At 49.9% G+C, this 26,653-nt stretch overlaps 3 protein-coding genes across 3 annotated transcripts in view; 2 read left to right on the top strand and 1 right to left on the bottom strand.

Annotated features, from left to right (window-relative positions):
* Positions 1–209: 209 nt before the first annotated feature.
* CSUI_006484 (sag-related sequence srs57) lies at positions 210–1,707 on the bottom strand (the record flags this gene model as incomplete). Its single annotated transcript, XM_068066642.1, has 1 exon — positions 210–1,707. A coding segment is annotated over exon 1 (705 nt), but the record flags the coding sequence as incomplete, so codon positions are not given.
* A 1,904-nt stretch (positions 1,708–3,611) lies between these two features.
* On the top strand, positions 3,612–18,731 carry CSUI_006483 (uncharacterized protein). Its single transcript, XM_068066641.1, has 10 exons — positions 3,612–8,522; positions 9,667–9,906; positions 10,793–10,871; positions 12,055–12,162; positions 13,100–13,891; positions 14,416–14,789; positions 15,610–15,666; positions 16,125–16,220; positions 16,804–16,882; positions 17,680–18,731. The coding sequence occupies exon 1, from the start codon at positions 4,717–4,719 to the stop codon at positions 8,344–8,346; it is 3,630 nt and encodes a 1,209-aa protein (XP_067921383.1). The 5' UTR covers positions 3,612–4,716; the 3' UTR covers positions 8,347–8,522; positions 9,667–9,906; positions 10,793–10,871; positions 12,055–12,162; positions 13,100–13,891; positions 14,416–14,789; positions 15,610–15,666; positions 16,125–16,220; positions 16,804–16,882; positions 17,680–18,731.
* A 1,880-nt stretch (positions 18,732–20,611) lies between these two features.
* CSUI_006482 (uncharacterized protein) overlaps positions 20,612–26,653 on the top strand; it is a gene marked incomplete at its 3' end in the record, with an annotated part of 6,653 nt that continues 611 nt past the window's right edge. Inside the window, exons 1-4 of the mRNA XM_068066640.1 lie at positions 20,612–21,996; positions 23,017–23,138; positions 23,830–25,394; positions 25,953–26,135. Of these exons, the coding sequence (XP_067921382.1) occupies positions 21,198–21,996; positions 23,017–23,138; positions 23,830–25,394; positions 25,953–26,135 (2,669 nt within the window). The remainder of the gene's footprint in view (positions 21,997–23,016; positions 23,139–23,829; positions 25,395–25,952; positions 26,136–26,653) is intronic.

Below are 26,653 nucleotides of genomic sequence, written 5' to 3'. Positions count from 1 at the left end.
GCCAGCGCTTGGCCTTGCCGTAGTCGTCGAAGCGCCGACAGCGGCGGCCGCAACGCTTACTTTCACGTTGCAGTAAGGACCGGTCTTTTCGTCGCGAGAGCAGCCAGTCAAAAACTCCTGCCCAGTCGGTGGAAACTTATCCTTCGGGATTGTCAGCGTCACTCCTTGCTCCGTGCNNGCGTCGAACCCCGGAATCAACGCCGTCAGCGCCTTGGGAGCACATGCAGTCGGGTCAACTGAGCTGCCTGAGCAGTACTGTGTGGAGTATGTGGAAGGCTGTGGGAAATGGCCTGTACCACAGACCAGCGTGAAACTGTTGTCACTTTCCGATAGCGAAACACTCAGCGATGCGGGCCCTGATTCCTGGTAAGCGCACGACACCTTCTTGCCGGTAACCGCCGCAGTCATGGGCTGCACCGTCACTGTCAGAAAGCAGTATTTTCCGTAAATGGAGCGGCAGCCTACATTGAAAACCTGCTGGGCATGGGGGAATCCGTCTGGTGGAATGGTGAAGTCGTACTTGACGTCCCCCTGCACGTGCCGTGGATTCCCTTCAATTGCGTACCAGTCGTTCGTCGCCTTTGGAAGGACATCTTGTAGTGCCAGCTGATTCAACTCACACTCATCTTTCGTCTTGCTCGTCGACTTGCATACTGTCAACGCGGGGCCCTGCGCACCATCCAGTGGCATGAACTCGAAGTCGCCGCCCAGGCAGGCAAGTGAATACTTGGGATTCTCCGGACTCAGCGTCACCGCCGCAGTACTAGATAAATTCGCCGTCGGACTCACTTGCTTACAAATGTACATTCCAGAGGAGTCCTTCTGTATGGTTGCTAAGGAGTCCGCTGACTCCACACGAGGAAAAGCGCAGAGACTCAACAACAGCACCGGGACGCCAGCGCGGTAACACCCCATCCTGGCTGAACAAATGGAACGTACGCGTCCTGCTGGAAAGAAGCTAAGTCAGAGCGACACGGCGAGACACCGCAGCCCAGAGCAAAAAGAGGAACTTGCACCGATAAAACGAGTGTTTTCTACTGTTGGTCAGGCCGGCCCAGCTGCGCTGATTCTTTCCCCAGAGACGGTTTTGTGGGATGCGGGATGCCCAAGAGACGCAAATGAGACACGGGTGTGAACTTGGATAAGTCGCCTCACCTGTCCCGGTTTGGCAGCTGGAATCCGGCTGCGGAGGCTGTTGAGCTCGTCCCAGCCCATCCTGACCAGCGGGACCCTAGGCAGCGGCTTCGTTGCGCCGTTACTGGCTCGCAGCTCGCTCGCGCACTGTAACCCCCCTGTCTCATGTCGGCCTCAACTGTGGACCTGGTTTGGACTGTGTAGCGACTTCCGATGTCTCCGAACTCAACACGGAGCATTTCTGGCATCGACTCCCATGTCGTCGCCTTCGCTGCGGGGGACGTTCGATAAAACTCTGCTAGGGAAGGATGGCTCGCTCTGTGGCGGCCCCGGTTTCTGGGGCTTGCCCAGTGGTTTCCTAAACATGAAGCGGGTGTTGCCGTGCATGGTCGGTGAGAGCGGTACGGGGCGGATTGACGTTAGAACAGCTATGAATCCCCGCTGGCACAGAAGTGAAGTCAGTCCAGGCTCCTCTTCCTGAAGAGCTGGAATGGTTTTGGTCAACTGCGCTTCGGTTCGTTACTGTACGTGGGAGGGTTGCTTTCCTCATCCGGCTCTGTGGCGGCAGGCCGGATGTGACAGGGTGAAATATTGTTGCATGCGCCAGCGGGTGCTGTAGGTAGATTGGTTTTTCGGGGTTGCCCGCGGCTGCCGCGAAGACTACCGCCGCCCCGGGACTCATGAGCTGCCGGGAAACGTATACTGTGTCGGAGGAACTACCGGGACACGGTTACAGTGTGGGAAAGAGGAGCCGCTTTGTCACAACTCAGGGGATGCAGCAGTGTAATCTGCCCTACAACTCTTAGGAATGGCTTTCAGCAGTTCATGAATTCCCCAGGAGATACCGTAGAAGTCCCTAAAGGAACGGAGTGCAGCTGCCCTGTGATACGTTGTTGAGCAACGAGAGGGCCCCGTTGGACGGGCGCCTAGAGAGCTCTTGGTTTACGCGTTCGAGACATACAGACTCGTATTATTTCTTCACCTGCTTAATGTGTAGCTCCGGTGTTGCCGTGATGTGCACATCCAGTAGGCGTTGCAACCCAGCTTACGAGCGGAAGAAGGTTGCAAGGGTGGCTGCCGCCCAACGCAGTCGGTTCGTTCCCGTCAGTGAGCGCGAGAGAGCTTTACTGAAAAGTGAAATCCTGCTTGTCATCTCAGGGCCGACCAGGACAGATCAGTCACTCATACTTCCACCGCGCATGCACTGCCGTGCGGCGTGTCAGTCACTCCAACTTCTTTGAGAGGGAGCATAACCTGTGCTGTTCCGCTAGATATGTTGAGAACGCAAGGTTTCAGGTAGTAGTGTAACCTCGCCAGCAGTGCCGACGCCGAGTAGTTTTCTTTTGGATGCCGCTCGTTTGGGGCCAGTCATTCCCGGCTGTGTAGCGAGCCATTGCGACGCTCTCAGCGATCTGGCTGCAACCTGCTGGATTCCATGGCGCGGGGCCAGCCGCAGTTTTGTCGCTGGCTAAATAACGGTGGGCCTTGTTCAATACCGCCATGAGACACTGCCAAGTGTACAGGTTTCTTGCTCTGTTCCTGCTACCTCATTCAGAGAAGATCCATGTACCAACCGAGTTTACAGAACTGGGACTCTGTCGTATACGGCAGTCACGGGGCCATAGTGGGAGACTCGTGACCTCGTTAGTTGTCCTCACGGAATCGCTCATCGGCGCGTGTCACGCGCCCCCTGCTTCGGGAAAAGAGAAGTACGTCGATTATCTCCCACGCCAACACACGGCTGGGTAGAACACCACTAGACAATTTGGGGACACCAGGCCCCCCGGTCACTCTTACGCCTGGCCAGGAAGACCATTCCGTAGCGATCCCGCATCGAGGCCGCAGAATGTCCTGTACCCCAAGCTCTTAGTGCGCAGGGCCCGAGAGATTACTCAAGATAACTTCCCCGAATGGTACGAGCAACAGGAAGTCGCTTAGAGGCCAGGCTCGGAGTGGTTTTCAGGCCTATCCGACACCGGATCGCCCCCAGTACTCACTACGGCCACAACATACCCAGCGAGCCGAGAAGAGTTGGTGTCCTGACGGCTCACGGTTGCCTTCTCTCAAGAAGCTTCCGCAGTCTCAACCGTCTGACCACCCTGCCGCTGAATGGTTCCAGTTGTGTTCGTCTTTAACTCGGTCGACGATTCGATGTCTGGCAGTAGCAAGTCGTCTTCTGCTCACAACATTCACGCCGGTCGCCCGGCCTCAGGCTTCCCTGCCAGGGTATGCATGGCAGAACTATATCCTTCCTGGGAGCTTTCGTACAGCGGGTTCTTCGAGGCCTTCCGTCTTGTCTCCGGAAACCGTGACGTCAAGTGCGGCAGCCTTCCGCTCATCTCCGGAAACCGTGACGTCAAGTGCGGCAGCCTTCCGCTCATCTCCCTTCTGGCCGCTGAAACGCGGCGCCCGCTAACCCGCCTTGTTGCACTGCTCCGTGGAGTATGCCCGATCAGGGCAAGAGATGCCCGGCTGCCGGAGTCTCAGTACGCGCGTCTTGCTCCTGAAATCATATCCGGTGGATTAAGGATATTTGGCGGGTCACCACCGGCGTATCCCCGAGTGTGTGCGGCGCGTTCTTCCGACATGCGAGGGGAATCGACAACGCCAACCCCATTGCAGGCGCTTTGAGTCAGTTCGTTAGCTGTCAGTGGCAGCTGAAGTTTGTCTGTAGATGGGGATGGTTTGGTCTGTGTTACTGTGGTACACAGCCAGAGCACGGTTCACGACCGACATCCGCCGACGGGAAAAAGTGGACAGTTTGCATCATCCCAGCGCAAGATGCACTCCAGGCGTATATCTCTTCCGTTGTATCTGCAGCCTTATCTTCGCATGAGGCGGAGAGTTTGCAGTCTGAATGAAGTCGAAGAGTATCAGCAGTGTACTGGCGACAAAACTCTTCAAGACACGCTCTCCCGCCAGTTCGCTTTTCTCTTCTCGAGGGTTGACCGGCTTCATTGAGCCGACAGCTATTCTCTTTAGTCCCTGACCTCGTCTGGCGTGGTGCCGTTCCTTTTTCGTTCCGAGTTTGTCGGCACCGGTTATGAGTGGGTCATGCGATACCCGTTGTCTTCGCTCCCTTCGCCGTGTGACAGCACACTCCATCACTTTTCGCTTTTGTGTCTTCTGAGTTGTTCGCTGTAGGACGCGCCTTCTGCCCTCTTCTTGAAAAAGAAGCGTCACCTTGCTGTTCCGCGCTTTTTCTAAAGTAAATTTCGTTTGTTCACCTTGCATTCATTCGTATACGCGCTATTTTCAGAATGGCGACTTGCCATTTTGAGTTTCAATTTCGTTTTCCTCGAGAGGGTACATGTGGGCTGTCTCCGCCTACGCCGTTAAGCTGCAGGTTTTGTGATTTGTTAACCTTTCTACTATCTGCGGCGGCCACTATCCTGACTTCTCTCCTACTGGCGGCCTCCGTAAAATTCCCGTACCTCCTTCCTTAAATCTTTGTCGCCTTTCCTCGTCTGTTTTACTTTCCCTCTCACTTTTGTGTAAACAAACACTCCTTAGAAGTATTCCTAATGCATTTGAATCTCTGGGGCTGGTACCAGGCAAGACCCCCAACTGGCTCATCACACGATGGAAGACAATGGCTTTCCACTCGAACTGGAGAACCCCATGCAGGAAGACGAGTTTTTCTGCGATATTTCTCTATCGTCCTTCACCGACTCTCCGTTCACAACACTTGACATTGCCCTAAACGGCTCTACGAGCCCCGCCGCTACTGGCCACAGCCGCGGTGCCGCATACCTTCCAGGCGGGAACCACTGGAATGACGCCGCTGACCGTGTTATATCAAGCTCTGATAGCAGCAGAGGCGGCAAGCCATCTACCACATCTACCGGGCACGTAACGAGTAAGTACGAGGCTTGCCATGCGGACAGGTTCACGTACCCGAAAGACACGGAACCGTCCGTTCACTATCCGAGAAGTCTCCACCAGCCCAGTGCTGCAGGAGAGACAGAGGAGACAGAGGACAGCTACACAGCGTTAGCTTTCTCTGTAGCTTCAGCGGGCAAGACATCGGCTTTTCTGGGTCTGCGCTCGGCGGAGGAGCAAGAGAAGAAGACAGCTGATACTTCTGAATCGCCGGTCAGTCCAAGAACTCGTGCACCTCATCTGTCAGACTGCACTGCGGAGCCACCCAAGCTCGCACGGGAGCCAAGGGAGACGGAGAACCTCCAAAGATCGGCCACGGGGTTAAGCCTCCAGTCTCCTTTTTCATCTCCCCAGAACGAGGCTGCGGCGAGAGAAGAGCACGTATCCCCTCTGAAGAACGACTCGTCTGTCTGTCCCGGCGTGGAGGTACAATCTGGTACTACAAGAGATGAAGTCTCTCCAAGTACAGAGGTATCTTCACAGAACTCTATCGGAAAAGACCACCACACGGAAGTGCGTGAAGGCAGAAGAATATCAACTTTCAAGCCAGAATCTTCTCAAGGAGAACACCTCCGTAGTAAGGAAATGGCACTACCGGGAGGAGGTTCGGGGCACGGCGAAGACAGTCCCGCACAGAATCGGACTACCACCCTTACGAGCGGTGAAGCAGAAGAAACAACGCATCGTGGTGTCAGTACCGAGGACGGGATGCGCCATAAAGGAGACAAAGAAGAAGACATGGGAGGACAAGAGCGCCGTCAAGGGGACGAACTCTTCCCTCATCACGAATTCAACAGTGCACAACATGCAGCAGACGAATCAGCGTTGAATGCCGACGACGGCGAGACAGGATGGACAAGTTTTCAGTCATCTCCTGCTGTTGAAGCTGACGCAGGACAACGTGGGGTCTTGTCGTCACCGCCGCTAGGTGGACCGTCTGCTCCATCAGCTGAACAACATGACAGACCGTTTTCTAGCTCTCAGCTCCCTCCTCCTTGTACCCCTGCTGTCCTTTCGCCTGGTCCTGGTGAGACAAGGGAGACACACGGAGACAGGGGTGCCCCGGTAGCAGCACGTAGCTCCTCTTCCGTTTCCTCCTCCGCTGGGGAGGCAGATGTTCTCCGTGCGGTGGCATGCAAGAAACTGGGGCTGTTAAGAATGAAAGACTGGGAGGATGAGCGTCAAGCCCGGAGTACCGCGATTGCGCGTTTAGTCGCTGATTTGACTGCGGGCTTAACGAGTGCAGTGGAGCAGAGCATTGCAGTAAGTAGTCACACGGCTAGATATCTTCGTGCTCGGAGCAAAGCAGATCTCGACTACGCACGAGCTCTTAAAGCTACCGGGAGTGGAGGTGGAAGAGGTAAAAATGCACAAACCCGATACGGATTTCTACTTCAAGGAAATGTTTCTTCGAATCCTTCTCATAGAGGGACTATCCCGTCCCCTTCTAACGCTTCTTCTGGCTCGACGATGGAGCGGATCTCTAGCACGAGCCATACAAACCACCGCAGATCTAGTATCTCTTCTCTCGGGCCAGACCACGGAACGTACGCTGCAAATCGCGAGAAGAACTGCCTCGAAGCTACCCTAAGGACGGCTAATTCGACACCTGCTGCCTCCCATTCTCTATGTTCCTGGACGAACAGTACGGCAGCAGAAGAAGATGTTCATAAGCGACATACGCCTTCGTATTCCAGAGGTGGATTACGGCGCGAAAGCTTACAGGAGACAGAAGGCGCGGGGGAAAATCTATTCAAGGACAGATTTGTCTCACACAAAGAAACGTACGCACTCTCAAACGTCCGTGGGCGCTGCATGAAGAGATCATTCAAAGGATCGGAGATCAGCAAACAGAGAAACTCGCCTTTCAAACAGGAAACCGCATTCGGAGACAGCAGCACTTCTATCGCACCTAAAGACGGTGTAGAGGATGCTAGTCGTCATTGGACGCCGGGGTCGCTGTACGAAGATATGACAATCGATTCTGCGAACGAATTCCCGAGAGAAGAGAACGCCGGCGGCGAGTGTCTCTTTTCTTCAGCGGAGACGTGTGCTTTCCCGCATTTTGGACAGGGACTGGGCGATAGCTGTTGTGCCATTGACGGGAAAAAGAAGCAAGAAGGGGGGCTGCTGCCAAAAACCTGGAACGAGCAGGGCGGACAACACTCAAGATCAAGTATCTCCTCTGATGTCGAGTGTACATCCAGCAGCAGACGCGGAAGCATATCGGATCAGAGGAGTGCTTCCACAGGGAGCTCAGGAAGATCACGACGGCGTTGGAGTTCAGCAACGACCTTTCTTCAGCATTTCAGTCCCCTTCAGTTAGGACGAAGTCCAGGAGAAAGGAGACATAGCTTGACAATAACGGAAGAGAGTGAATCCCATGTGTCTTCTATCACCTACACTGGACCAGAAAAAGAGAAAGGACATATTAATTCATGGTCGGAAGATAGGCGAAGCGCAGGCGGCTCAAGGCGAAAGTCTGAGGAAGACTCTCATACAAGCCATTCTTTCTCAAAGAGAGGAACACTCTGGTCTCTACATGACGATAAGAAACAAAGTTCTGTACGACAGGAGGGGAAGACGGAGTATGTCGTTGCATGGCCTTCGGCTGCCTGTAGCAGCAGTATCGATCATATGGAGGGAGGGCATTCATTTGAAAAGAGTCAAGTGAAGGAGAAAGGACGGGATGGGCGCAGATCTTCCAATGGAGAACCTCTAGAGGCACATGATGATAGGGGAGGAAGGGGGAAAAAAGAAGAAGAAGAGCGTGCGACGACAGCTGATCACCCTAAAGTGAAGAAAACGCATCTACAGCAATCCAGAGGAATGTTCCCTGAGTTATCGTCAACCTCCTGGTTTCTTGCTTTGCTTGAAATGCATGATCAAAACGCCTTTCAAATGGAGACACTTGGGACTTTCGTTCACAGCGAGCTCGTTCAAGATCACCTTCAAAGGCTATGTGTAGAGTATGATAGAGAAACCAACAAATATCTTGAGAATCTGAAGAAAGTAAGACTTCTTCGGTTAGACAAAGAAATCCAAACATCAACGTACATACGTAGTCCCTATGCGTCTGTCTACACATTGCAGGGCGTTCTCTGTTTCTCTTTCCGCAGGTTCGTTTCTCCGTCTGTTCATCTCTTCATTCTTCGAACTTCGTCTTTGAGAGGTCTTTACTTCTCCCTCTTTTTTCTGTTCTGCTGTTTCTTCTCACCTGTGACCTTTGCTGGCACAGAGAGAAGAAGAGAATGCATGCAGAAGGAAATTCTAGGGTATTGTCGATACTGCACAGATGATCTTGACAGCTTCTATATATACTTTGTATGAGAGAGTAGAAAGAAAACGACCAACCAGAAGATCTTCGCCATAAGTCTCTTTTCGGGGGATCTGTGCTGATGTGCGAATTCCGTCTTCAACAGCACCGCGTACTAGCCATGAAGGCAGATGAGGCTTGTCGTCATGCTTGGAATGTCTACGAGCAGGTCTTTGACGATGTTTCACGAGTGAGTATGATATCCTTCCCTCTTTTTCTCTTGTTTGTTTCCTTCTTTCTTCCGGTCTCTTCGTTCCTGGATTCCATATACAAGGAGGCACTGGAAAAAGAAAGAAAGACGCGAGCGACAACGAGTGTTTTTCTTCAGGAGCTATGAGTTGTGTGCTCTGTCTTTCGTGATATATTCGTAGGCCACCAGGAGTTCAGCTCGGTGGCAAGTGGTCTTCATTTGTTCTCTTTCCTTACTTGGTTTTCCTTTGCTCGAATGTCGGGCAGACACTGTCAAAATTTCCATCATATCGTCATTGGAATTTAGTAAGAGTTGAACGAAATGTACATCCTCCCAAGACAAAGAATTGCATGCTTTGATATCATGTATTCACGGGGTGATAGGAGTGTATTGTATTCCGTCTCTCCAGAATAGCGAGAAGCTTCACATCAGAACGTCACTCTCTTCTCATGAACATCCACATGAAAAGCATGAGAGTAAAACANNTGTTTTACTCTCATGCTTTTCATAACTGACATCTCTTACACATACGGTATGATATCTATATGTATTTATATAGGTATTAGAATATATATGTGCTTGTGTCTAAAAATCTGTACATGTCTCGTCCTATGGAAAGCGTCCTTCCACCGTCTCTCTCTCCGCTCCTCACTTCTTATCTGTTCTTGCGTTCTTGCGAAGTGTCTTAGACAGTCCTCAAATTTCTTCCGTTGTACTTCTTCGGATGAATGATGATGAGAGGGGGGGTGGGGGTCAAGCTAGGAGGAAATCTTGTGGAGTAGACATCAAGAAAACCGGATACGCTAAGAGATTTGGAAGTAGGTTCAGTCTGTTTAATCGATTCACGGCACGTAAGTGATGGAGAGCAAAGAAATCTCACTTTTTCAGAAGAGAATCCTTCCACCTCTTTTTCTCTTCACCCTTCTTTCATATTCGATGTGTCTTCATCTCCCACAGTCGTTACATAGGTTCCCGACATATCAGTCGTTCATGCACTTATCTCAGTGATTCGTAGCTGTCTAGGTTCAGCGGCGAGAGGAAAACCAAAGACGGACTCGGTGTCCATCTATACTCGCTCCCCTTCCCTCTTCCCCCCTTCTCACGTCTGGTGGCTTCTTTTCATGTTGTCTTCTTCTTTTCTCAGGCGACCATGTCTGCTGCAGGCTGTCAGCATCTTGTATCTCTGTCTTGTAATAAGACAAACCCTGTGTTGCGCTCTTCTTCCCACCCAGAGATAGGCGAGGATTCTTCGCCAGCTCAGTCCTCAAGTGCTCTGTCTGCCTTAGGAAACTCAACGGGGACGACATCGAGCGGGGGAGTAAACGCCGGAAAGAAACAGCAACCTCAGTGCTGTTGGCTAGTTGAAAGGAAATACTCATACGCGGTGAGGTCATCCTATCTTCATGAATGATGACGATGATGATGCATAGTATGGCATACACTGCAGGGAAGACGAGATTACACATGCATAGGCTTTTAGTTCCTCTCTTGTGCAGATAGGATATCTGTCGAACTATCTAGCCACTCCCTTGTACCCTTTCCCCTTGCATTTCTTCTCGAATCATCACCTAAGTCCTTGCATGTGGGTAAGGCGCAGACACCAACGCGACTTGAAAGAGAAAGGCACTGATGAACAAGAACAAGAACCCTCTTCTCAGATCAAAGTCACGGCTCGGAAGCCCATCTAGCATATACAGTCAAATGTCGTTTCAGATGTAAATGTATGTGTTCGTGCATATAGAACACTTCAGGCTCCTCCCTACATTCTGAGAATTTCGAGCCAAAGGCAGAACCTATCACTCAAAGACAGTAGAGGGGTTGGGTCCTTCCCGTCTCTAGTGTATGCGCATATTGTTTCTATGTCGACGTCAGCAAATCAAGCTGACAGATACCTGCCGATATCCATATCCTTTGTTTCCCCGGGTTCACCACATAATATGTATAGAATTTTTAATACCCATATATACATATATATGTACATCTATATCTAGATACATGCAAGATATATGTGGTGCTACAATAGGTTTACGGTAGCAATCCGTAGGCCTCGCCGTCGGCGTATTCTATACCCCTTTACCAACGGGCGTCACCATACCTACTTTCTTTCCGTTTCTTCGGTGTGAAAAACCTGGACACATACAATGAAGACAAAAGCACAGGTACGCATCCGCGAGGATTCATCAACAAGCGACCACCCATCACTATTCCTTTCTTTCTCTAGGGGAAACCAACAGACTTCGTTAATCTGGGGGTGGGGGTGAACCATGCAGGCTCGTAAGGCGCAGAAGGAAGAATTCGAACAAGTCAAGGCGTTGATCATCTCCATCCTTGAGCTACAAATACTAGAACGTACGATGGAAAGAGACGGGGGTTTCCAATTGTACATGTATGTGCTGTCAAATAAGAACGCACACCTGTCACCTTTTCTCAAAGAAGCTTTCTCCTGTCAGGTTTCGTTGTTTAGTAGTTTTCTCGCGTGGACGTCACTGTAAAGAAAAACGGCATCTATATGATGACATTCACATAAGACTTGGCACCCGTTCTTCGCTGTCCTTGCACGAAAGAGTTCTTTCGACCGAGACAGCTTGTTTGCTCGGGCACATACCCGGAGTTTTCCATACATAAGGAGTGTCCATCATAGTTGTATGTATTTTACCTACACACAGCGAAGAGGCGTCGAAGATGTTATGTGTATGACTATCTCACATCTACATAGAAGAAATATCTATCTAAGGACACGTTTAAGTCATGCGTTCTTACAGATGAACGACGCCTCTCCTCTTAATTTCTTTCTCCTACATCATTCAGAGTTCTCCTCACTCGCATGCACTCTCCAGTTTCCCATGCTTTCTGTGAATGCCGGCTGGCCTTGTCGTTTGACTTTGAGGACCATCTTTTTCATGACTTGAAGTTACTCAGTTCTCTTCACGTCAGGGAAGTCCAGGCTGTGCGGAGTCTTCTTTCCCCAAACATAAACATCCATATCAATACAGAGAAGCCTTTTTGATATGTAAACATATAGAGAGAAAGGGGAAAAAGAGAGAGACACACACGTGTCTTTGGTGCATCTACTTCCTTAAGACCTCTGAGTCATCCTGTGAGGATGTTGCTCTGCTGCGTAACACTCCTTAATGTTGTTTTCGTTTCTTAGCGTCTTCGGGGGTGGTCCCAGGAGTCATTCCAAGTGAATCCTATGCCGTAGAAACTTGTGCATCACGAGAAGACAATAGTAGATAGGGCGTAGTCTTTCTCCAGCGCATGTGTCTGTGATAGGGGGTGTCTCCCTGAATGCATCTACATCCTCCGTACGCGTGCAGACACATGAGCATATGTATATACACCCCGACAGGTCTGAATTGTTTCTGGAAACGTATAAGGCTTTTCGACACAGATAGAAGAAAGACATAGCAGTAGCCCAGGTGTTTATTCGCGAAAAGCACCCAAGATGGAGCTTTCCTGCCCACCGGTGTATACACTTTGGAATGCCATTTCCATCCCCCCTCCTTACAGGTGTCGATGAATTTCTTCACAGGTTGGAGACATGAGACAATGCGTCACGTTCTTCAATCCTTTCTTCTCAAGATGCAGAGCTGTCTTTCTATCATCCTCTTAACCCTTGGTCGTGTATCTGACGTCTTTGGTAAGACCTAACTGAGATCTTGTTTTCTTCCCTTGGGTGACAGTACAAAAAAAGATGATAACTGCGTACGTATGTATTCATATGTACAGATCGATAGGAAGATAGATAGATGTAGATATAGGTAGTCGTGTGGAGACGTAGAAAGCTTGTCAACGAATTTTTCTTTATTCCGTGCAAGCGCACGTAGGGGAGGATACGCAGTACACTGTACCTCGCGTCTTCTCAACAAGCACCACGCACTTCTACACATATATACGGTCTCTATCAGTATACAGGATTCGTTCTTAAATCCTCGTGGTGGTGCAGTATTCACAGATGAGAAGAGAGGGAATGTAGGTGTGTGTAGTAAAGATTTGATGGGAGCCCCCATGTGTAGCCTCAGGTGGATCCACTTCTGAGGAACAAAACCTCTCTTGTTAGCTAGACACGAACTGCGTCGACTGTCTGTCTCAGGTCGATCCCCCGGGTATGTCACGGGTCCATCGCATTGCTTGTGTTCATGAGAGAGAGATTTTCTCTACTCTCTTGACTAGACCCATGCATCTCTAGAGAGAAGAAACTGGATGCATTTGTCTACAAATATATGTGCGTACCCGGGGAGCCCTTCGTACCCTTGGCCCTTCGCGGCTCGAGTGAAGTCTAGACCCGATCTTCAAGGCACCTATCTGAAGTAGGAGAAGTTCTCTTTTCGTTACACTCACGGGAGGTGGTATCTTCACATCTCTACGTTCTTTCTTTCTTGTCTCCATGTATCTTTCTATCTATCTGTCTGTATGTGTCTATCATCCCGTCTCTTTTTCGCTGTCCAATTTTTTGGGGGGAGTGTCTTTCTGATCTCTCTCAAGTACGTCCATAGTTGAGTTTACATGAACAGATGCGAGACGGTAGGTACAAAAAAACGGATATGCCCCGAAGTGTGCCTGCTTGTGTCTCGCAGAATCCTCTCCTTTTCTTTCGACTTCTTCGTCGGAGAATGAAGAAGAGAACGACCTCCACCCACAGTCGTCAAGTGCTTCGTCTCATTCTGCTTTTCTTGGTCCGAGTTCGCTTTCTTCCATGTCAGCGAATGCGGTTGACTTGTTAAATCAACAGCACCTTTCAAGTCGGGTCATGTTAACGCAGAAGCGACGTGAATTGTTAGATCAGAGATGTTTCTTTGGAAACCTTTCATCTTCCTCGTCTCCGAGCTTCACCTTATTCTGGAAAGAAAGGAAGACCTCGGGAAGGAAGGGCGATGGCTCTCTACAGTTTGATTCACCAAACGATCGAGAAGAAGAGAAGGAAAGAGATCACCTCAGTAGAAGAAATCGAACCGCTTATGCACGGCCAATACACACGGCCGATCTTGTTGATAGAGCTCACTTTGCCGCTGCTCCTCATGCCGTTGTAGCACCCGAGCCTTATGATGATGTGGAAGAAGGGGGAGAGGGGCGAAGTGTTTCTCCGCATATCAGCCGGACGGAGAGAAGAAAGATTTCAAAAGAAAGGGGTGCAGAAGGAGAGGGGGAGAGAGAAGAGAGAAAGTGCAGTTCTAATGATCCAGGCAGTACCTGGAGAGAGGAGGAGAGAGGAGAAGCAGAAGAGGGAGTCTTTTGGGGGCCATGTCAAGGAGCAGGTGAAGGAAGCCGAGTAGATGGAGATAAAGATGAAAGACACGGACACAGACCACGTGTACGGAGGAAAGATAGAAAGGACTACGCGTCCGTATGGAGTTTATTAAGAAGATGTGGTAAGAGCTGGGGGATACATGACGTTACTGAGGTCTCTTTACGAAAGAGACTCCTGTACCATCACGCAGCTGCCCGTACATGAATGCTTGTATACATGCAAACACAAGAAAAGATTCAAACAGCCTCCTCCAGATAGACTAACATAGGTCCACCTGGCCGATGACAGAGACATGCACACACCTGGCGGAAACCTATACGGACGTATGCGACAAGCGGCTCGACAGAAATGCACTGGAACTTCGAGGCCATGGAAGCGAAGTGTCGGTGAATAGACCTATCGGTGTCGCCGCTACATGGCACTTCTACTTTCCCCCTATGACATGTGCGTGTACGGTTCTTTTTGCTTCTCCCTCGCTCCTCTGCTGCTGTGTACTCGCTCTTGATCTTTCAAGAAAGACGCCCCGCATGTGAATGTGCCGAGGTAAAAAGCGATTTCGCGAGGAGGTGCATATCACGATTATCATCGGTGTTTGAAAGACTACGACATCCCGGTTTTTGAGTTTCCTCTTCACGTTCTTTTCAGCTCTTCTTCCTGAAGACTGCGACCTTCTTGAGAAGGCCGGAGGTGAGAGAAAAAGCAGCAAGACGGGGAGGTCGTTTGAAGGTGTGCTTCCCCCATGTCTACGTCTCCCAGCTGTCTGCCAGCTAGCCGAGCAGCTTCGGTACCCACCGCTTCCACCTAGCCAGCTCGTGATACATGAGGGGACGGTTGAAAGACAAGCAGGGGGTGCATCTTCTATAACAGGAGGTTTTGCAAGTGGATTTCTACAGAAGTGGAAAGGCGGGTATCTTGTTCTCACTTGGGATCGATACCTCCATCTCTTTCGTGAAGAAGCTGATGTCAATGAACCCGATGAAAAGAAAGCCTGCTGGTCTGTTTACCTTGCTCAAGCTGAAGTGAGAACAAGCAGACACTCAGAACGTCTCTTTTAAAGAAATTTCGCGCTCTAGAAAACTGTATATCCTCTCTGCTATTCACGCACATGCTGCACTGATTGGATAGCTCCATCAGATAGCTTTCATGACTATCTATGCTATCTGTGAAGACGGTCGCTCACTCCGTTCATTCACTTTATTGAACCTTATGACTGTACAAGTACTATGTCCCTACATCACGGTATACAGAGTGTCGACATTTCACGGTCGTTCTGTATACAAGGAGTAGTTGCTAGGAATCCGGTGAGAGTATGCCGTACAAGAACACAGTTGACATACGAAGTCGAGCCAAGGTGGTCGACAGCTGTAAAACCATAGGTTCATATGCATGGGTCAGCTTGATACATGTCTAAATGCAGAGCCCATTGCTGTCTAGATCCGGAGTCGACCACTGCAGAAGAATGCTGTAGATAGACGTCACCGTATCCATTGACGAACTGTCTTGTACTGCAAGTCAGTTACATTGACTCGTGGACGGGTGAAGGGCTGCCCAGTAGCTCTTCTCACTTCTCTAGGTCTACCGTGGATGCCATATGTGCATGATGTGTGACTGCCTCATCTTTCATTTCCTCGGGCCATGAGTGTTCTTTTCACTCTCAAGAATCGCAGCTCATCAAACCTATTAGATGCCTAGCTGTATCGAAGATTTCTCCTTTCTCTCTACTTAAAAAAGGTTACAGGGAAGCCTCTATACACCCACCTCTCAGATCGTCTTCTCCCGCCACCTTAACTGAATTACTTCGGTTTGTGAAGCTTTCCTCTTCTTTCTACTTGTCTCAAGGTTCGGAAGTGTCAACCTCGTAATCAGACGGGGGGAGGTGCATGCATTGAAGTACGGGTAAGCATTCTCTCCTTTTTTCATAGCGGTTCTCAAGATTATGCCTGGTCATCTGTCATATAAACGAAGAGTCTTCTCCTATGGTGGTTGTACAGAGGACGAGAAAACCCAATCAACCACCCTTCTCTCTATGTAGCCTTGAATTTTACTTTTTTCCTAGCAAAAGGAAGTGTAGAAGAGTATGGGGAAGTCAATAGAAAAGAGAGGTGGATCATGCACATTGAAAAGGAAGAGCATGAGAGGGACACTCCTGTGTGTTCATGACCAAGAAAGGTTACACACCTTTCAGGTAATCATTTGTTGGGGAAGAAAAGTCCGGAGTCTTCTCTGCAGAAAGCTGTATGGACGCCGGAGAAGAACTTGCTAGATTCTAGACACGCATATCGTGGTGAGAGTGTCTGTCACTTCGCTAGCCTCGAGAGGTGTAGATAATTGTGTGTGAGACGATGTTTTTATAGGAGAAAAGAAAGCACTTCTTTTCAAGCCGTAATTCGTATGTTTTTCGGCCATCTGCTCCAACTCGAGAGCTTGCTGCTTGGCTCGCAGATCTGGAAGTAAGAGAGAAAATTGGTAGAGAGCTATTGTCACAAGATGGAGACAGCTTTTTCTTTCCGTGACCTAAGGTTCCACCCTTTCCTTGAGTAGAAGAAAAGCACAAAGTTTATCGTCTGTCTCTGGCACCTGCCCATGCGTATACCTACTGGTCCACATGCACAACCTTACATGCGTATGGTGACAAGATGAAGCTGAGACAGGCTCTCTTATCTTGATACGTGTACCCGGAGAAAAACACGTGTCTGTATTATCCGAAAGGGGCAGTACATGTCTTCTGCATAGCCTGCCCCACTGGCCTCCTCTTACAGCTATACTTTCATATAAACAGGAGTGTGCTTACGCGATGTTGTGTTGAAAGAGTAGGCACCAGACAGCTCTATCTATACGTACATGTTTCCCTGCGCATCCATGAAGGGTGTACACTGAAACGCCGGTGTGAATCTCCACTTATGCTATTTCTACAAGTACGTGCATGTGCCTGGATGTGACAGATAGGAGCGCGAGTGTTTTGTCACCGGTGAATGTTCAACACACCTGCCCGCCTTGTAGACGTCTCGATCGAGTTCTCATTTTCCTCCCCAGGCAGCAACAGACGATTCACGGTTTTTCAAAGCCATTTCGACAAAGACGACTGAACCAGAGCCGGCGGCGTCTCGAACGAGTAAGTGGTTCTTGTCTCTGCCATTTCAGTAATTTCTAGCGGCAGCAAGATGCAAGACAGTGATTTCTGTAGCACTGTAATAATCTATCGTCGACCTTGTATCTACGAGTGTTTTGGCGGGAGGTAGATTGTATACAGGGGGACACCACTAAAGCTTTTGAAAAACAAAGGCGTGACCGCAGACTTGGCCGGTCTCACGAAGGATCATTTCCACGCGGTAGGAGAAATTCATCATTCTGGCGTTTCTATACGCGATAGCAGCTTACTGCTACTATAAAGACAACCTGTTACAGTATAGCTATTCTAGATAAAACGGACAGAATATTGTGCAGTGTTATACATCGGAGAGGGGTTGCTGTAAGTTTTCTGGAATATCACTTTGATGTGCACAAATCACTTGCAAGTCGGTTGGGGCGCGAGTTGAACGTAGCAGCTCCCTCGAATGCCGCAATTCTCTCACGCCGGGTCGGGGCACTGAGTGGCATGTACAGGAGACGGAGAAAGCACACAAACACTGTGCACGGCTACAGCTGATGACATCTCCGGAAGAGTGTACGGATACATAGTCTACCATTCTTGGTTCACTGTATTCAAGACGTTGCTGATTTATGTGCCTGTCTGTACCCACAATGGCACACTTACCGCGTATTTGTCTATATGAATAAGAATACTTATGAACAAGCGAGGGCAAGCCAAGATACGCGTGTATAGATGCGCTTTCATGACCTGGTCTGGTCTGCTGTCGTTTGTGGTCAACTTGCTATTTGTGTTTTTTTTCCCCCCCCCCCCTTCTCTAGGTGTTGGTAGACTGCGACACGGCACTCAACAATCTCGCCGGAGTAAGGTGAATCCCGCCTCTAATGAGAAAGACGTAACGACTACGGTGCCTCCGCCACCAGTTCCTGGTTTCAGTAATCTACTCTCATCGAGAGAAAGCAGCTTAACCGCCACGGACTGTTTGGATAGTTGTTCAGATATGATATCACGTGGCCAGTCCCCCGTGTGGGAGACTTCATCGTCGGCGGGGGGCTTGTGGGATGCCGGTAGAGTTGCAGGACGTGAAACGCAATTAAAGACAGGAGGGAGAATTTTCTTAGAAGTCAACGAATCTCACCCCAGTTCAAGAAGTTCGTCGTCTCCAGGCACTGCCGAGCTCAGTGAAACACGATGCTCACCACACGACGACAGGGTCGTAAGCAGTGGTAGCAGCAAGAGACAAGGAGGGTCCGCGCATGCCCGTCCTCCTATGCCAGTTGACATAAATCCTTTTGGTGACGATTTTGGGGACTGATTTAGAGGAGGAAGGGAAGGCTCGGTTTTTTATCATCCTTGGCGCAGCGACCGTGTGCATCGAGGGGCCGCACGCATACTTCCCTAGTACCTCACAGTCTGAGTACGAGGAGGGTATTTGAAACGGGGCTTGAACCATGTTACTGGTTTCAGTCATGGTTGAGTGTGAATGGAAACACAGAATAGGAACAGTCACTGCACACACGTGTATGACAGCACGGGCTGTTTGCCTGAGCATTGTGGCTGAACGGGCGGGCAGAACTACAGTGGCTCGGCAGGACACGCGTTGCCGAATGCGCGATGGAGAGACTCGAGTCTGCCGGTCACCGAAGAGCACACATTTCTTCCTGCTCCGACCGGGTCACCCGCATATTCATAGCTCCGTACTCCCGTTCTCTCTGTGCGCAGCGAAGCACCGATCTTCTTTTTCTTTGGGCCAACTCTCAAGCAATATTTCAATTCATTCTACGAGTTCCTGTTGTGTCCTGGGAATTCCTAGACTAACGAACAGGAAGGCAGCTTGCTGTTCTCCCCCGAAGCTAAACCGTTGCCCCCGGCCCAAGCACCACCTCGAAGCCGCATGCGGCCTGAGGGACAACTCCAGACATTTTTTTGTTATCGACTGTCCCTCACGGGCTGTGTTGAAATGTGCCGCTCGGTTCGCTACCAGAAACACGGGACTCGCATATTTCCCAGAGAGTCCGGCCGTACGACCAAAAGTACCCTCTGCATGAGTTTCTGTGCAGCGCTCTTAACGCCGCCTCCTTCCTGCTCCGCTGCAAGAGAACGGTGTTGTTCAGCGCTAAGGCAATAGTTGTCATCCATAGAGAAGTGGAAAGCTCGGCACCGGGGGAAGCCGGGATGATGGTGTGTAACAGTAAGTTCACACCTGTTAACTATTGGAGCGCAACCTTTCTAGGTCAAAAGCCAACTTCGCGTTACGCAGCCAGCCGCGCGAGATGCCCCGGACAGTGACAGAAACCGAGGGAATATCTTAAACCACGAAACGACTTGCAACACCGAGGAGATGGGGGATACGTCTGAGGGACCTGGGGGTCAGTCGCGACACTCCGCAACCGAAGAGATCCATCGTCAGACCAACCGTCCACCACAAGGAACCTGTGCTCTCTTAATGCGGTGGCCCAACCCCGGTATACAGGAACAGCTAAGGAGAGGAGCGGAGCAACACCTGGCGTGAAGCAGGGTGAAAAAGCACTGCGTTACCCCCCAAATAGAGATGCCTCGATCCAGGAATGATGGCAGTAACGAACGCGGAACGGAAACTAGAACAGCGCGGAGTACCAGGTGGTCCCTATGGGTGTCTTTAAGTTGCTCATTTGGGAAACACACTTTTCAATCGCCATCCCGCGGTGACTGGATCTTTGTAGTTATTCGACGCTGTCGAGTGACATCTCGGCAGTTGTCTGACACGGCTGTGCCAGGACCCTGTTAGGGGTGAGTTAGCCTCCCAGGTTTGTGGACTTTCGGTGAACTCTTTTCAGGATGACAAGGAGCTCGTACAAGGTAGAGTAACTTAAGGAAGTCCTAGCTCGGATGAAGATCCTAGGTGCTAAGGCAGCGCAAGTATCTCGTAGACCAGCTGCTAGGTTTCAGGATTGTTGGTAAAAGTAACTGAATGCAGAAGCAAATAGAAAGGCCGCTACGGTCGGCTCAGAAAAGCCCAGGGCCCGAAAACGCTTATGAACTACAGTAGAGAAGATGCCAAGTGCCACCGACTGGACTGGGCACCGGAGCTTGTTGAAAGGGCGTTCTGAGCACGTTCAGTGCTGAGGAAGAAACGAAGCGAACCGTGCTTCCCGGACTTCCTCCAACTACACACGAACGGAAGCATAGCTGGCCAAGATGCGGAGCTGTTGTCAACAAGTTGTGTCGGGGGTGACTGTGTGCCGTACCTACTGACAGTACTGGAAGGAATCAAAGAGTGCTGCTTCGGCTTCATGGCACTCCTCCCTCGCCTGCTCGACCGTAGCAGTGTTCACTACAGTATAAAAGCATTACGTTAACTATACACCTCAATCTAAGTGCTGCGCAAACGTCAGCCCGAGGGAAGTGGACATTCTATACCTCCGAGGCGAATGCGCACCCGAAACAGAACTGTTGGTCCTAGATTCTATTATATTGATCCGCAACCATCCCCTTGACCCTGTGGCTTCCGCGCCTTTTCTCTGTCAATCAGGTGAGCTGGTGCAGACCCTGAGTTCCAGTACTCAATAGATTCACTAAACCATACTGTTTTCACCGGAATGTTTAGACCACCGTCAAGCGAGAGGGAGTTCAGCTTCACCTAGAAGCAGTCCGACCGGCGATTGTTCACTAGCTCAGCGTCTGGAGCCGCATGCCAGCCGTACACATGCACGCTTCTGCTCTTGAGTTAGTCACACCGTCACCTCAGGGTTTCCAGGACTTCTTCCAGATCAAGTTTTGTCTTGATTCGCTACTAGTCTTCGTCCGAGAACTCGAGCCACTCGCAACTGTATTTTGTAGCTTCTTGCATCATTGGTCTTCGCAGACTCATCGCTCGCTCCGAAGTAGTGCGTTCGGCAGTGTGCTGTTCGTCGAAGTAGTGTGTTTTCTGCGTATATCTAACTCCTTTTCGCCAAGCGAATCGCGCTTTGAAAATCCTCGGCTGTTGAGTGTTTCGTGCCTTTTAGGCGCAGCCTCACCCTTTCGATAAAGCAAATTCAATAGTTTTGTAAATAACGACTCGGTCCCCTCTTACCCGTAGAGGCTCTTCACTATCGTCCGAGTGAGAGTTACGTATATGTGTTCTCGGCGACCGCGAGCGGACTCTTCACATCTCTTCGTCGACATATCCGCTGTGCGAGCACCCCAGATCTTTCTACTTGTCAGTAACACGAGAATACCACCCGATCTCCAGATAATGGCTTCGCTCAACTACTCACTAGCACAGTCCAGTGTCTCTCAATATTCAAGGTCTTTTCGTTTACAGCTTTGAGGTGACTGAAGCAAACAGGACCGTGAGTCACGAACCTGCCTTTGAACCATGTCGGCTAGTGCTCGGGGAGAGCCTCTTCCTGTCTCTGCGCCTCCTGTTGATATTTCAGCAAGTGCCTCGCCCTTTTTGGGCACCCCGTTCTGTCCTCTCAGCTTAGATGAGCTCTATGATACGGCCCGGAGGGAACGAGGGGTCAAAAACCCCTCTCTTCCTGCTCTACTTTCTACAGCAGCTAAGGCGTCTCGCCTGAACTGTACACGTCTTCAGGCGTCAGCTCTTCAGGCAAAGCGTACCGCCGAACAGCTTCTAGCTGTTGTTGCCGAGTGCAGAAAGAAGGCACGGGGGGCCCGGCGAGCCATTCAATCCATTCAGCCGAATCAACCACAGTGTCACAATGAAAATACCAGAGGCAGACAAGACGAGCCTGCAGCAGAAGCAGAAGACGCTCGGGTGCACACTGAAGACGGACGGAGACATAAAGACGATACAATTTATGTATCAGAGGTTAACAGTGGGAGCCAAGTCACTGGCTATCACAAAGAACGTGTCGACGGGGAGGGGCTTGTTCATGCCTGCTCCGGACAGAATTTTGCCGAGGAGCCGAAGACCGGCCTCGAGGAGTCTACTTCTTCTTCTTCAGCAGCAGCTGCTGCTGCTGCCCTTGATACAGCTCAGAGAGCTACAAAACGTGCTCAAGAGGCGGAATTGGCTGCGATAGGTGCTGAAATTACGGCTGGTTTTGCGGTCTCTCACGGGATGTCTCGGGAGGGGAGAGGAATGAAGAGACAGAAGGCAATGAGCGATCGCTTTCATTCGCAGTTGGAGAATCCTATCTGCCCGGCAACAGGTAAGGAGGTCCACCTCTTTCGCTGTGTTGTGACCAATGTATACCGGCATTTCGGCATCTGTTCGTCTGTCTATCCCCGTCTACTTCTGTAGTGTGAATATGCACGGTATATGAAAGGAACAAAAGCGCAAGTGGAGACTTCACAGGGAGAAGCTCTTTTTTATTGTCGCCAGATTGGTGTGCTGGCCCAAGAAATTCTGCGGATACACCCGACAGATCTCAGCGAGGGCTTCTCTTGTGTATCTTCGGAAGCCTGGTTGGACTGTTCTCTCGCTTCGCCGACGTTATCTGCTTTTCTAGTGAGAATGTTTTCCGGTGCATGCTCTATCCTGAAGGCGTTTCTCCATGTGCTTTGTATATGCATCTCTCGTCTTGTAGACCTGTCCACACTCGTTTTTTATCCAAATCGTCGCAGGCGGTCAAACGTGCAGCTCGCTCTCACATCTCCATGCGACTCTTCGTCGGCGTGGCCTCATTCGCGACTGTCGGCTGTTGTCTATACAGACGTCTGTATTCATATAAGTGTGTGTATATTTTGACAAGTACACTGACTGCATATACTATTTATAACGTATCGAAGGCCAGAAAATGATATTTTGTCCTTGCTACTGCTTCTGCCGCGGAAATCACTACTGGCGATCTTATATCGATTGGATGTCCCTTCTTACAAAACCCTTCTCCTGTACAGATGAATTCAATTCCTTGTGCTATCATGCCTGACACCACCGGGATCATGTTGTATCCCTTCATTCTGCTCTGTTCCTATTCACAAAACGTTTTTTTTTTTCCGTCGGCTACCACTGTTCAAATAAGAGAAGATCGCATGTCTCTCTCTCCATCAGTATATATATATATGTGTATGGAATTCATATGTGTGTCCTGAGCAAGACCCTTGGACGAGGGAGTCTCGTTCGTGTTGTCAAGGGCAGCTAGACATTGTATCTGTTGGGGGTTCTGTATCCTCTTCTAGCCTTGTGTTCTTCTTTCAAAGAAAAGGTTGGAGCTTGTATTTGTCTGCAGGGTGGACTCCCGCCTCTTTTCAAGTGGCAGCAGCAGAGACCGGAAAAGCGTATGGAGATGAGGAAGGGGCGACTCGCCTTCTTCAAAGACCAGAGGATTTCATGGATGAGGAGGATTTAGCTGTAGGCTGGGGAGCGTTTGAAGGGAGCAAGGAAGTCGGCTATCCACCTTAGCTATTGATGTTGGCCTTCAGTGACAGCTACAATGTATAATGAGTACTGCCAAGATACCCATCAATTAGATGAAGTTCCTTGCACACATACATCGAACAACTGTAAGGTTATGTTGTTTTCTCAATAGCTTTCAGACCTCACTTTCAGGACCGGCTACGATCGCGAGAGACAAGACTTTCCACGATAGAGAAGAGGGGTCGTGTTCAGGTGTATGCACATTCGAAAAGAGAAGCGGAGGGAACACAGTAGACAGCTCGTCCCAATGAAATCATTCTCGCGCACTTTTGTAGTTGTGATTAGCAGGACAGGGTAGTAACCAAAGATCAGGCATCTAAGTAGCGTCAAGAATACAGGGAGGGTGTCGAAGGCCCACTTGGGCAAGATCGCGTGAAGTACGGAAGGCAAATCATGCTCCGGACTCTTCCCGCAGTCGATATGAAGCATAATAGAAACTTCCTCAGCACTTCCCGTGATTTGTGTTTTCTGTGAGGCTCGCTGTAGGTAGGACGGGGGCGCAGTAGCGGACCACTGCATTCGATGCCTCAGGGACCTTCATGTTATGAGCTGATTAGGACAAGAGCGTAGAGGGTATAAAGAATCTTCTCCTTAGGATAAATCTGCTTCTTCCTGTCTTACTCAGGACGCCGAAAAGCGACAAGGCTTCTCTTCTTCTGTTCGCCGTCCTTTCATCGTACTTCGCGAAGGTCTTGCTGGTGCAGAGACCGATCTGAGTTTGGATGCCCAGACAAGACATGGACGTGTCAGGACAGCAACTACCGGTGCCCCCCGTGATGGCTCCGACTCCCATCGCAGTGTGAGTAGTGAGGACGAAGAACAGAAAGGCAAAGAAGAAAAAGGGAGAGGTTCACGGATGAGAGCGGATGAACGAGCTTCCTTTCATTCTCTGCAACATGTTGAAGGAGCTAGAGATGAAGCATTCTGTCGAACAGTTGGGTGGCTTCACGAGAGATTTCAAAGCCGTGCGAAGGCTTTCCGTATGCAGCTAGAGAGAGATAGGAGAGTACACAAAGGAAAATCAGAGGCAAAAGCTGAGCCTCGATTAGGACGACGCGTGGATGATAGGACCACGATGCATGCAGAAGGAAGGGAGAAAAAGTTACTTTCGCAGAGGAGACGTGAGGAAAAGGGGAAGAAAAACGAAGAAGAAGAGGAAGTATCAAGGACGACGGGCAGGAATGAAAGTGGTGTGAAAGAGAGAAGATCAGAGACATCGAAGCTGACAGACACAGACAGGAGTGGAAGAGAAAGTAGCGACAATAGCGAAGAAGGAGATAACGACGAAGATGTCGAAGACAAGCCAACTAAAAAGAGATGTGTTGAAGTCTCTGAAGGAGAGGAAGGAGAGACTAAGAGAAGCAGATTGGCTATTGTAGGTCCTCGTTTGCCGGCTCATCTTGAGGAACTGCGTCAACTGAAAAAGCAAGTCGAGTGTGCACTACCAGAAAGGCAGCAACAGCACAAGCCATACGAAGAAAATGAAAGCGGACAACCTAGTAAGGACTGTCTTCCTCTACATGGAACCCTGTTGAGGAGTCACGTAGTACCAGGGCACAAGAGTAGACAGAAAGGAAGGGACGATGTGAGGGTAGAGGCACCTACCGACGAAGATTTTCTCTCTAGCTTATTGATGGAAGAACAGGAAGAGTATGCTAGAATTGCATCCCAGTGGGAAGCAGCTCAGAATCTCATTGACCAGGCTGTACAGTGTAATGGTACCGATACTGCAGGAAAAGGAGGCCGGGTGCTTGGCCAAGCAGCAGGAAAAATAGAGAGGGACGAAGAAACATCTTCGCTCTCTATGGTCTCCTTGTCTTCTTCTTCCAGCCGGGCGATGAGCCACTCTGTCAAGGATATGAAATTCGGAGGAAGATGGATGGACATTGAGAGAGAAGGAGGAAGACTTACGCTTTCAGATGCTGATGCTCCCTCGACAGTCTTCGTGGTCGAGGACAGTGACGATGAAGATCGTCTTATTTACGGACATTCAGCTTTCGATGCTAAAACTCACTTTACCACAATCCAGTCGGAAGCAAAAGATCAACAGGATGCAAAGCAGGCAAGGACGGGGGTGGTTCTGACTGAAGAAGATGCGAAGAGCCAACAAGAAGAAGAAGTTGAAGAGCTGCCGACCCTTGGCAAACTTTTCAGTTTGCAAAAGATGAAGACACTTAAGCCGAGCACCTGGTCAGGAACTTCTGCTCGTGTGTCTCTTCTTCGGAAGGTTACCTTCGGTTTTCATATGTGTCCTCTTCTGCTGTAGTTCTTCTCTCCTATGCTAGGCTTCCCGCGCCGTCGGTGATGTTGCGTGTGCTTTGTGGCGTACAACTGAGCGCGAACTCTGTCTTTTGTGTTCTGTTGCACGTCGGCTCTTTGGGGGTATCAGGAGTGGAGATAGACGACTCTGGAGCACTCGTGATGCCTAGTTCTCTTCGCGTTTTTCCGGGGGTCTCTCCGGTGTCCACACTTCCATGCACCGGTCAACTACACATACACATCAGAATAGAAAGACAGATGCTAGCAACGGCAGCTTCCCAACCAAGACGCCTGTATAGTTTCTTTAGGATTTGCCCTCTCTTCTGAAGAACTATAAACGCTGGACCCCCCAGCTGTGCAACTCTTAGGCGTCTATGTTCATTCTCCCTTACACGTTTTTGGACTTCCCTCTTGGTCTAGTGCTTCACTGGTGAAGGAGACGTTTTATATGCAAGTTCATGCAGACACTGAAATTGCCCGACTTCTCAGGTATCCACCGCCTTCGCCGCCTCCCTGGTTCGATGGTCGCTACGTTCTTCCGCCTTTTCTTGAAGGAAGTCCTTCTCATTCTTCGTCAAACGTTGTTTCCTCGAGAGGGGTTGGACGGCTGTCACCCCCGACTCGTGCTCATCTGTTGTCACTAGCAGATCAAGACCGATCTGAGAAGAGCAGGTAAGATCAAAAACGTATGTAAGAGACGTGATCTTAGATGCTGAAGAAGCGTGCCCAGGGACTGTGAGGAAGGACGTGACTGGAGGTGTATGTTCCCTTCAAAACGGGAAATCTTCGAGTAGTCTCAGTGATCTGCTGCTGCAAGAATATGGAGAGATCTGTAGGCATAGGTCCGTTTTTCTTTTTCATTCTTGTGCATCGTCTCTTCTCTTGAAGGAGATAGAAGCAAAGCAGCTCATGTCTATCTTTCTGCTACATTAAAGTGGGTCAGGAGTGTTTCTACAAGGACACAGAGTGAGAGAGATCGAGTCCCGGTAGTCTTCACTATTTCTCTTTTCATCTCCTCTTAGCTCCTCACACATTCACAAGGTGGATTTGTAAAGACTGGGAGGGCAACTGATTGGCATGGTTCCACATGCAAATATCCTTAAAGACGTAGGGTAAGGTATCTCTGAAGGTGAGGGAGTGTCTGTCCGCACAGGAAAGGGAAAGAGAGTGGAAGAGAGAGAGACAGAGAC

This window comes from Cystoisospora suis, assembly GCF_002600585.1.
Source record: "Cystoisospora suis strain Wien I chromosome Unknown contig_3284, whole genome shotgun sequence".
In the NCBI taxonomy this organism is placed as follows: Eukaryota; Apicomplexa; class Conoidasida; order Eucoccidiorida; family Sarcocystidae; genus Cystoisospora; species Cystoisospora suis.
This window is presented reverse-complemented; position numbering and strand designations above follow the sequence as displayed.

What these genes read in the sequence shown, in the direction of transcription:
- CSUI_006483 (XM_068066641.1), top strand. Translation starts at nt 4,717, where the DNA reads ATGGAAGACAATGGCTTTCCACTCGAACTGGAGAACCCCATGCAGGAA.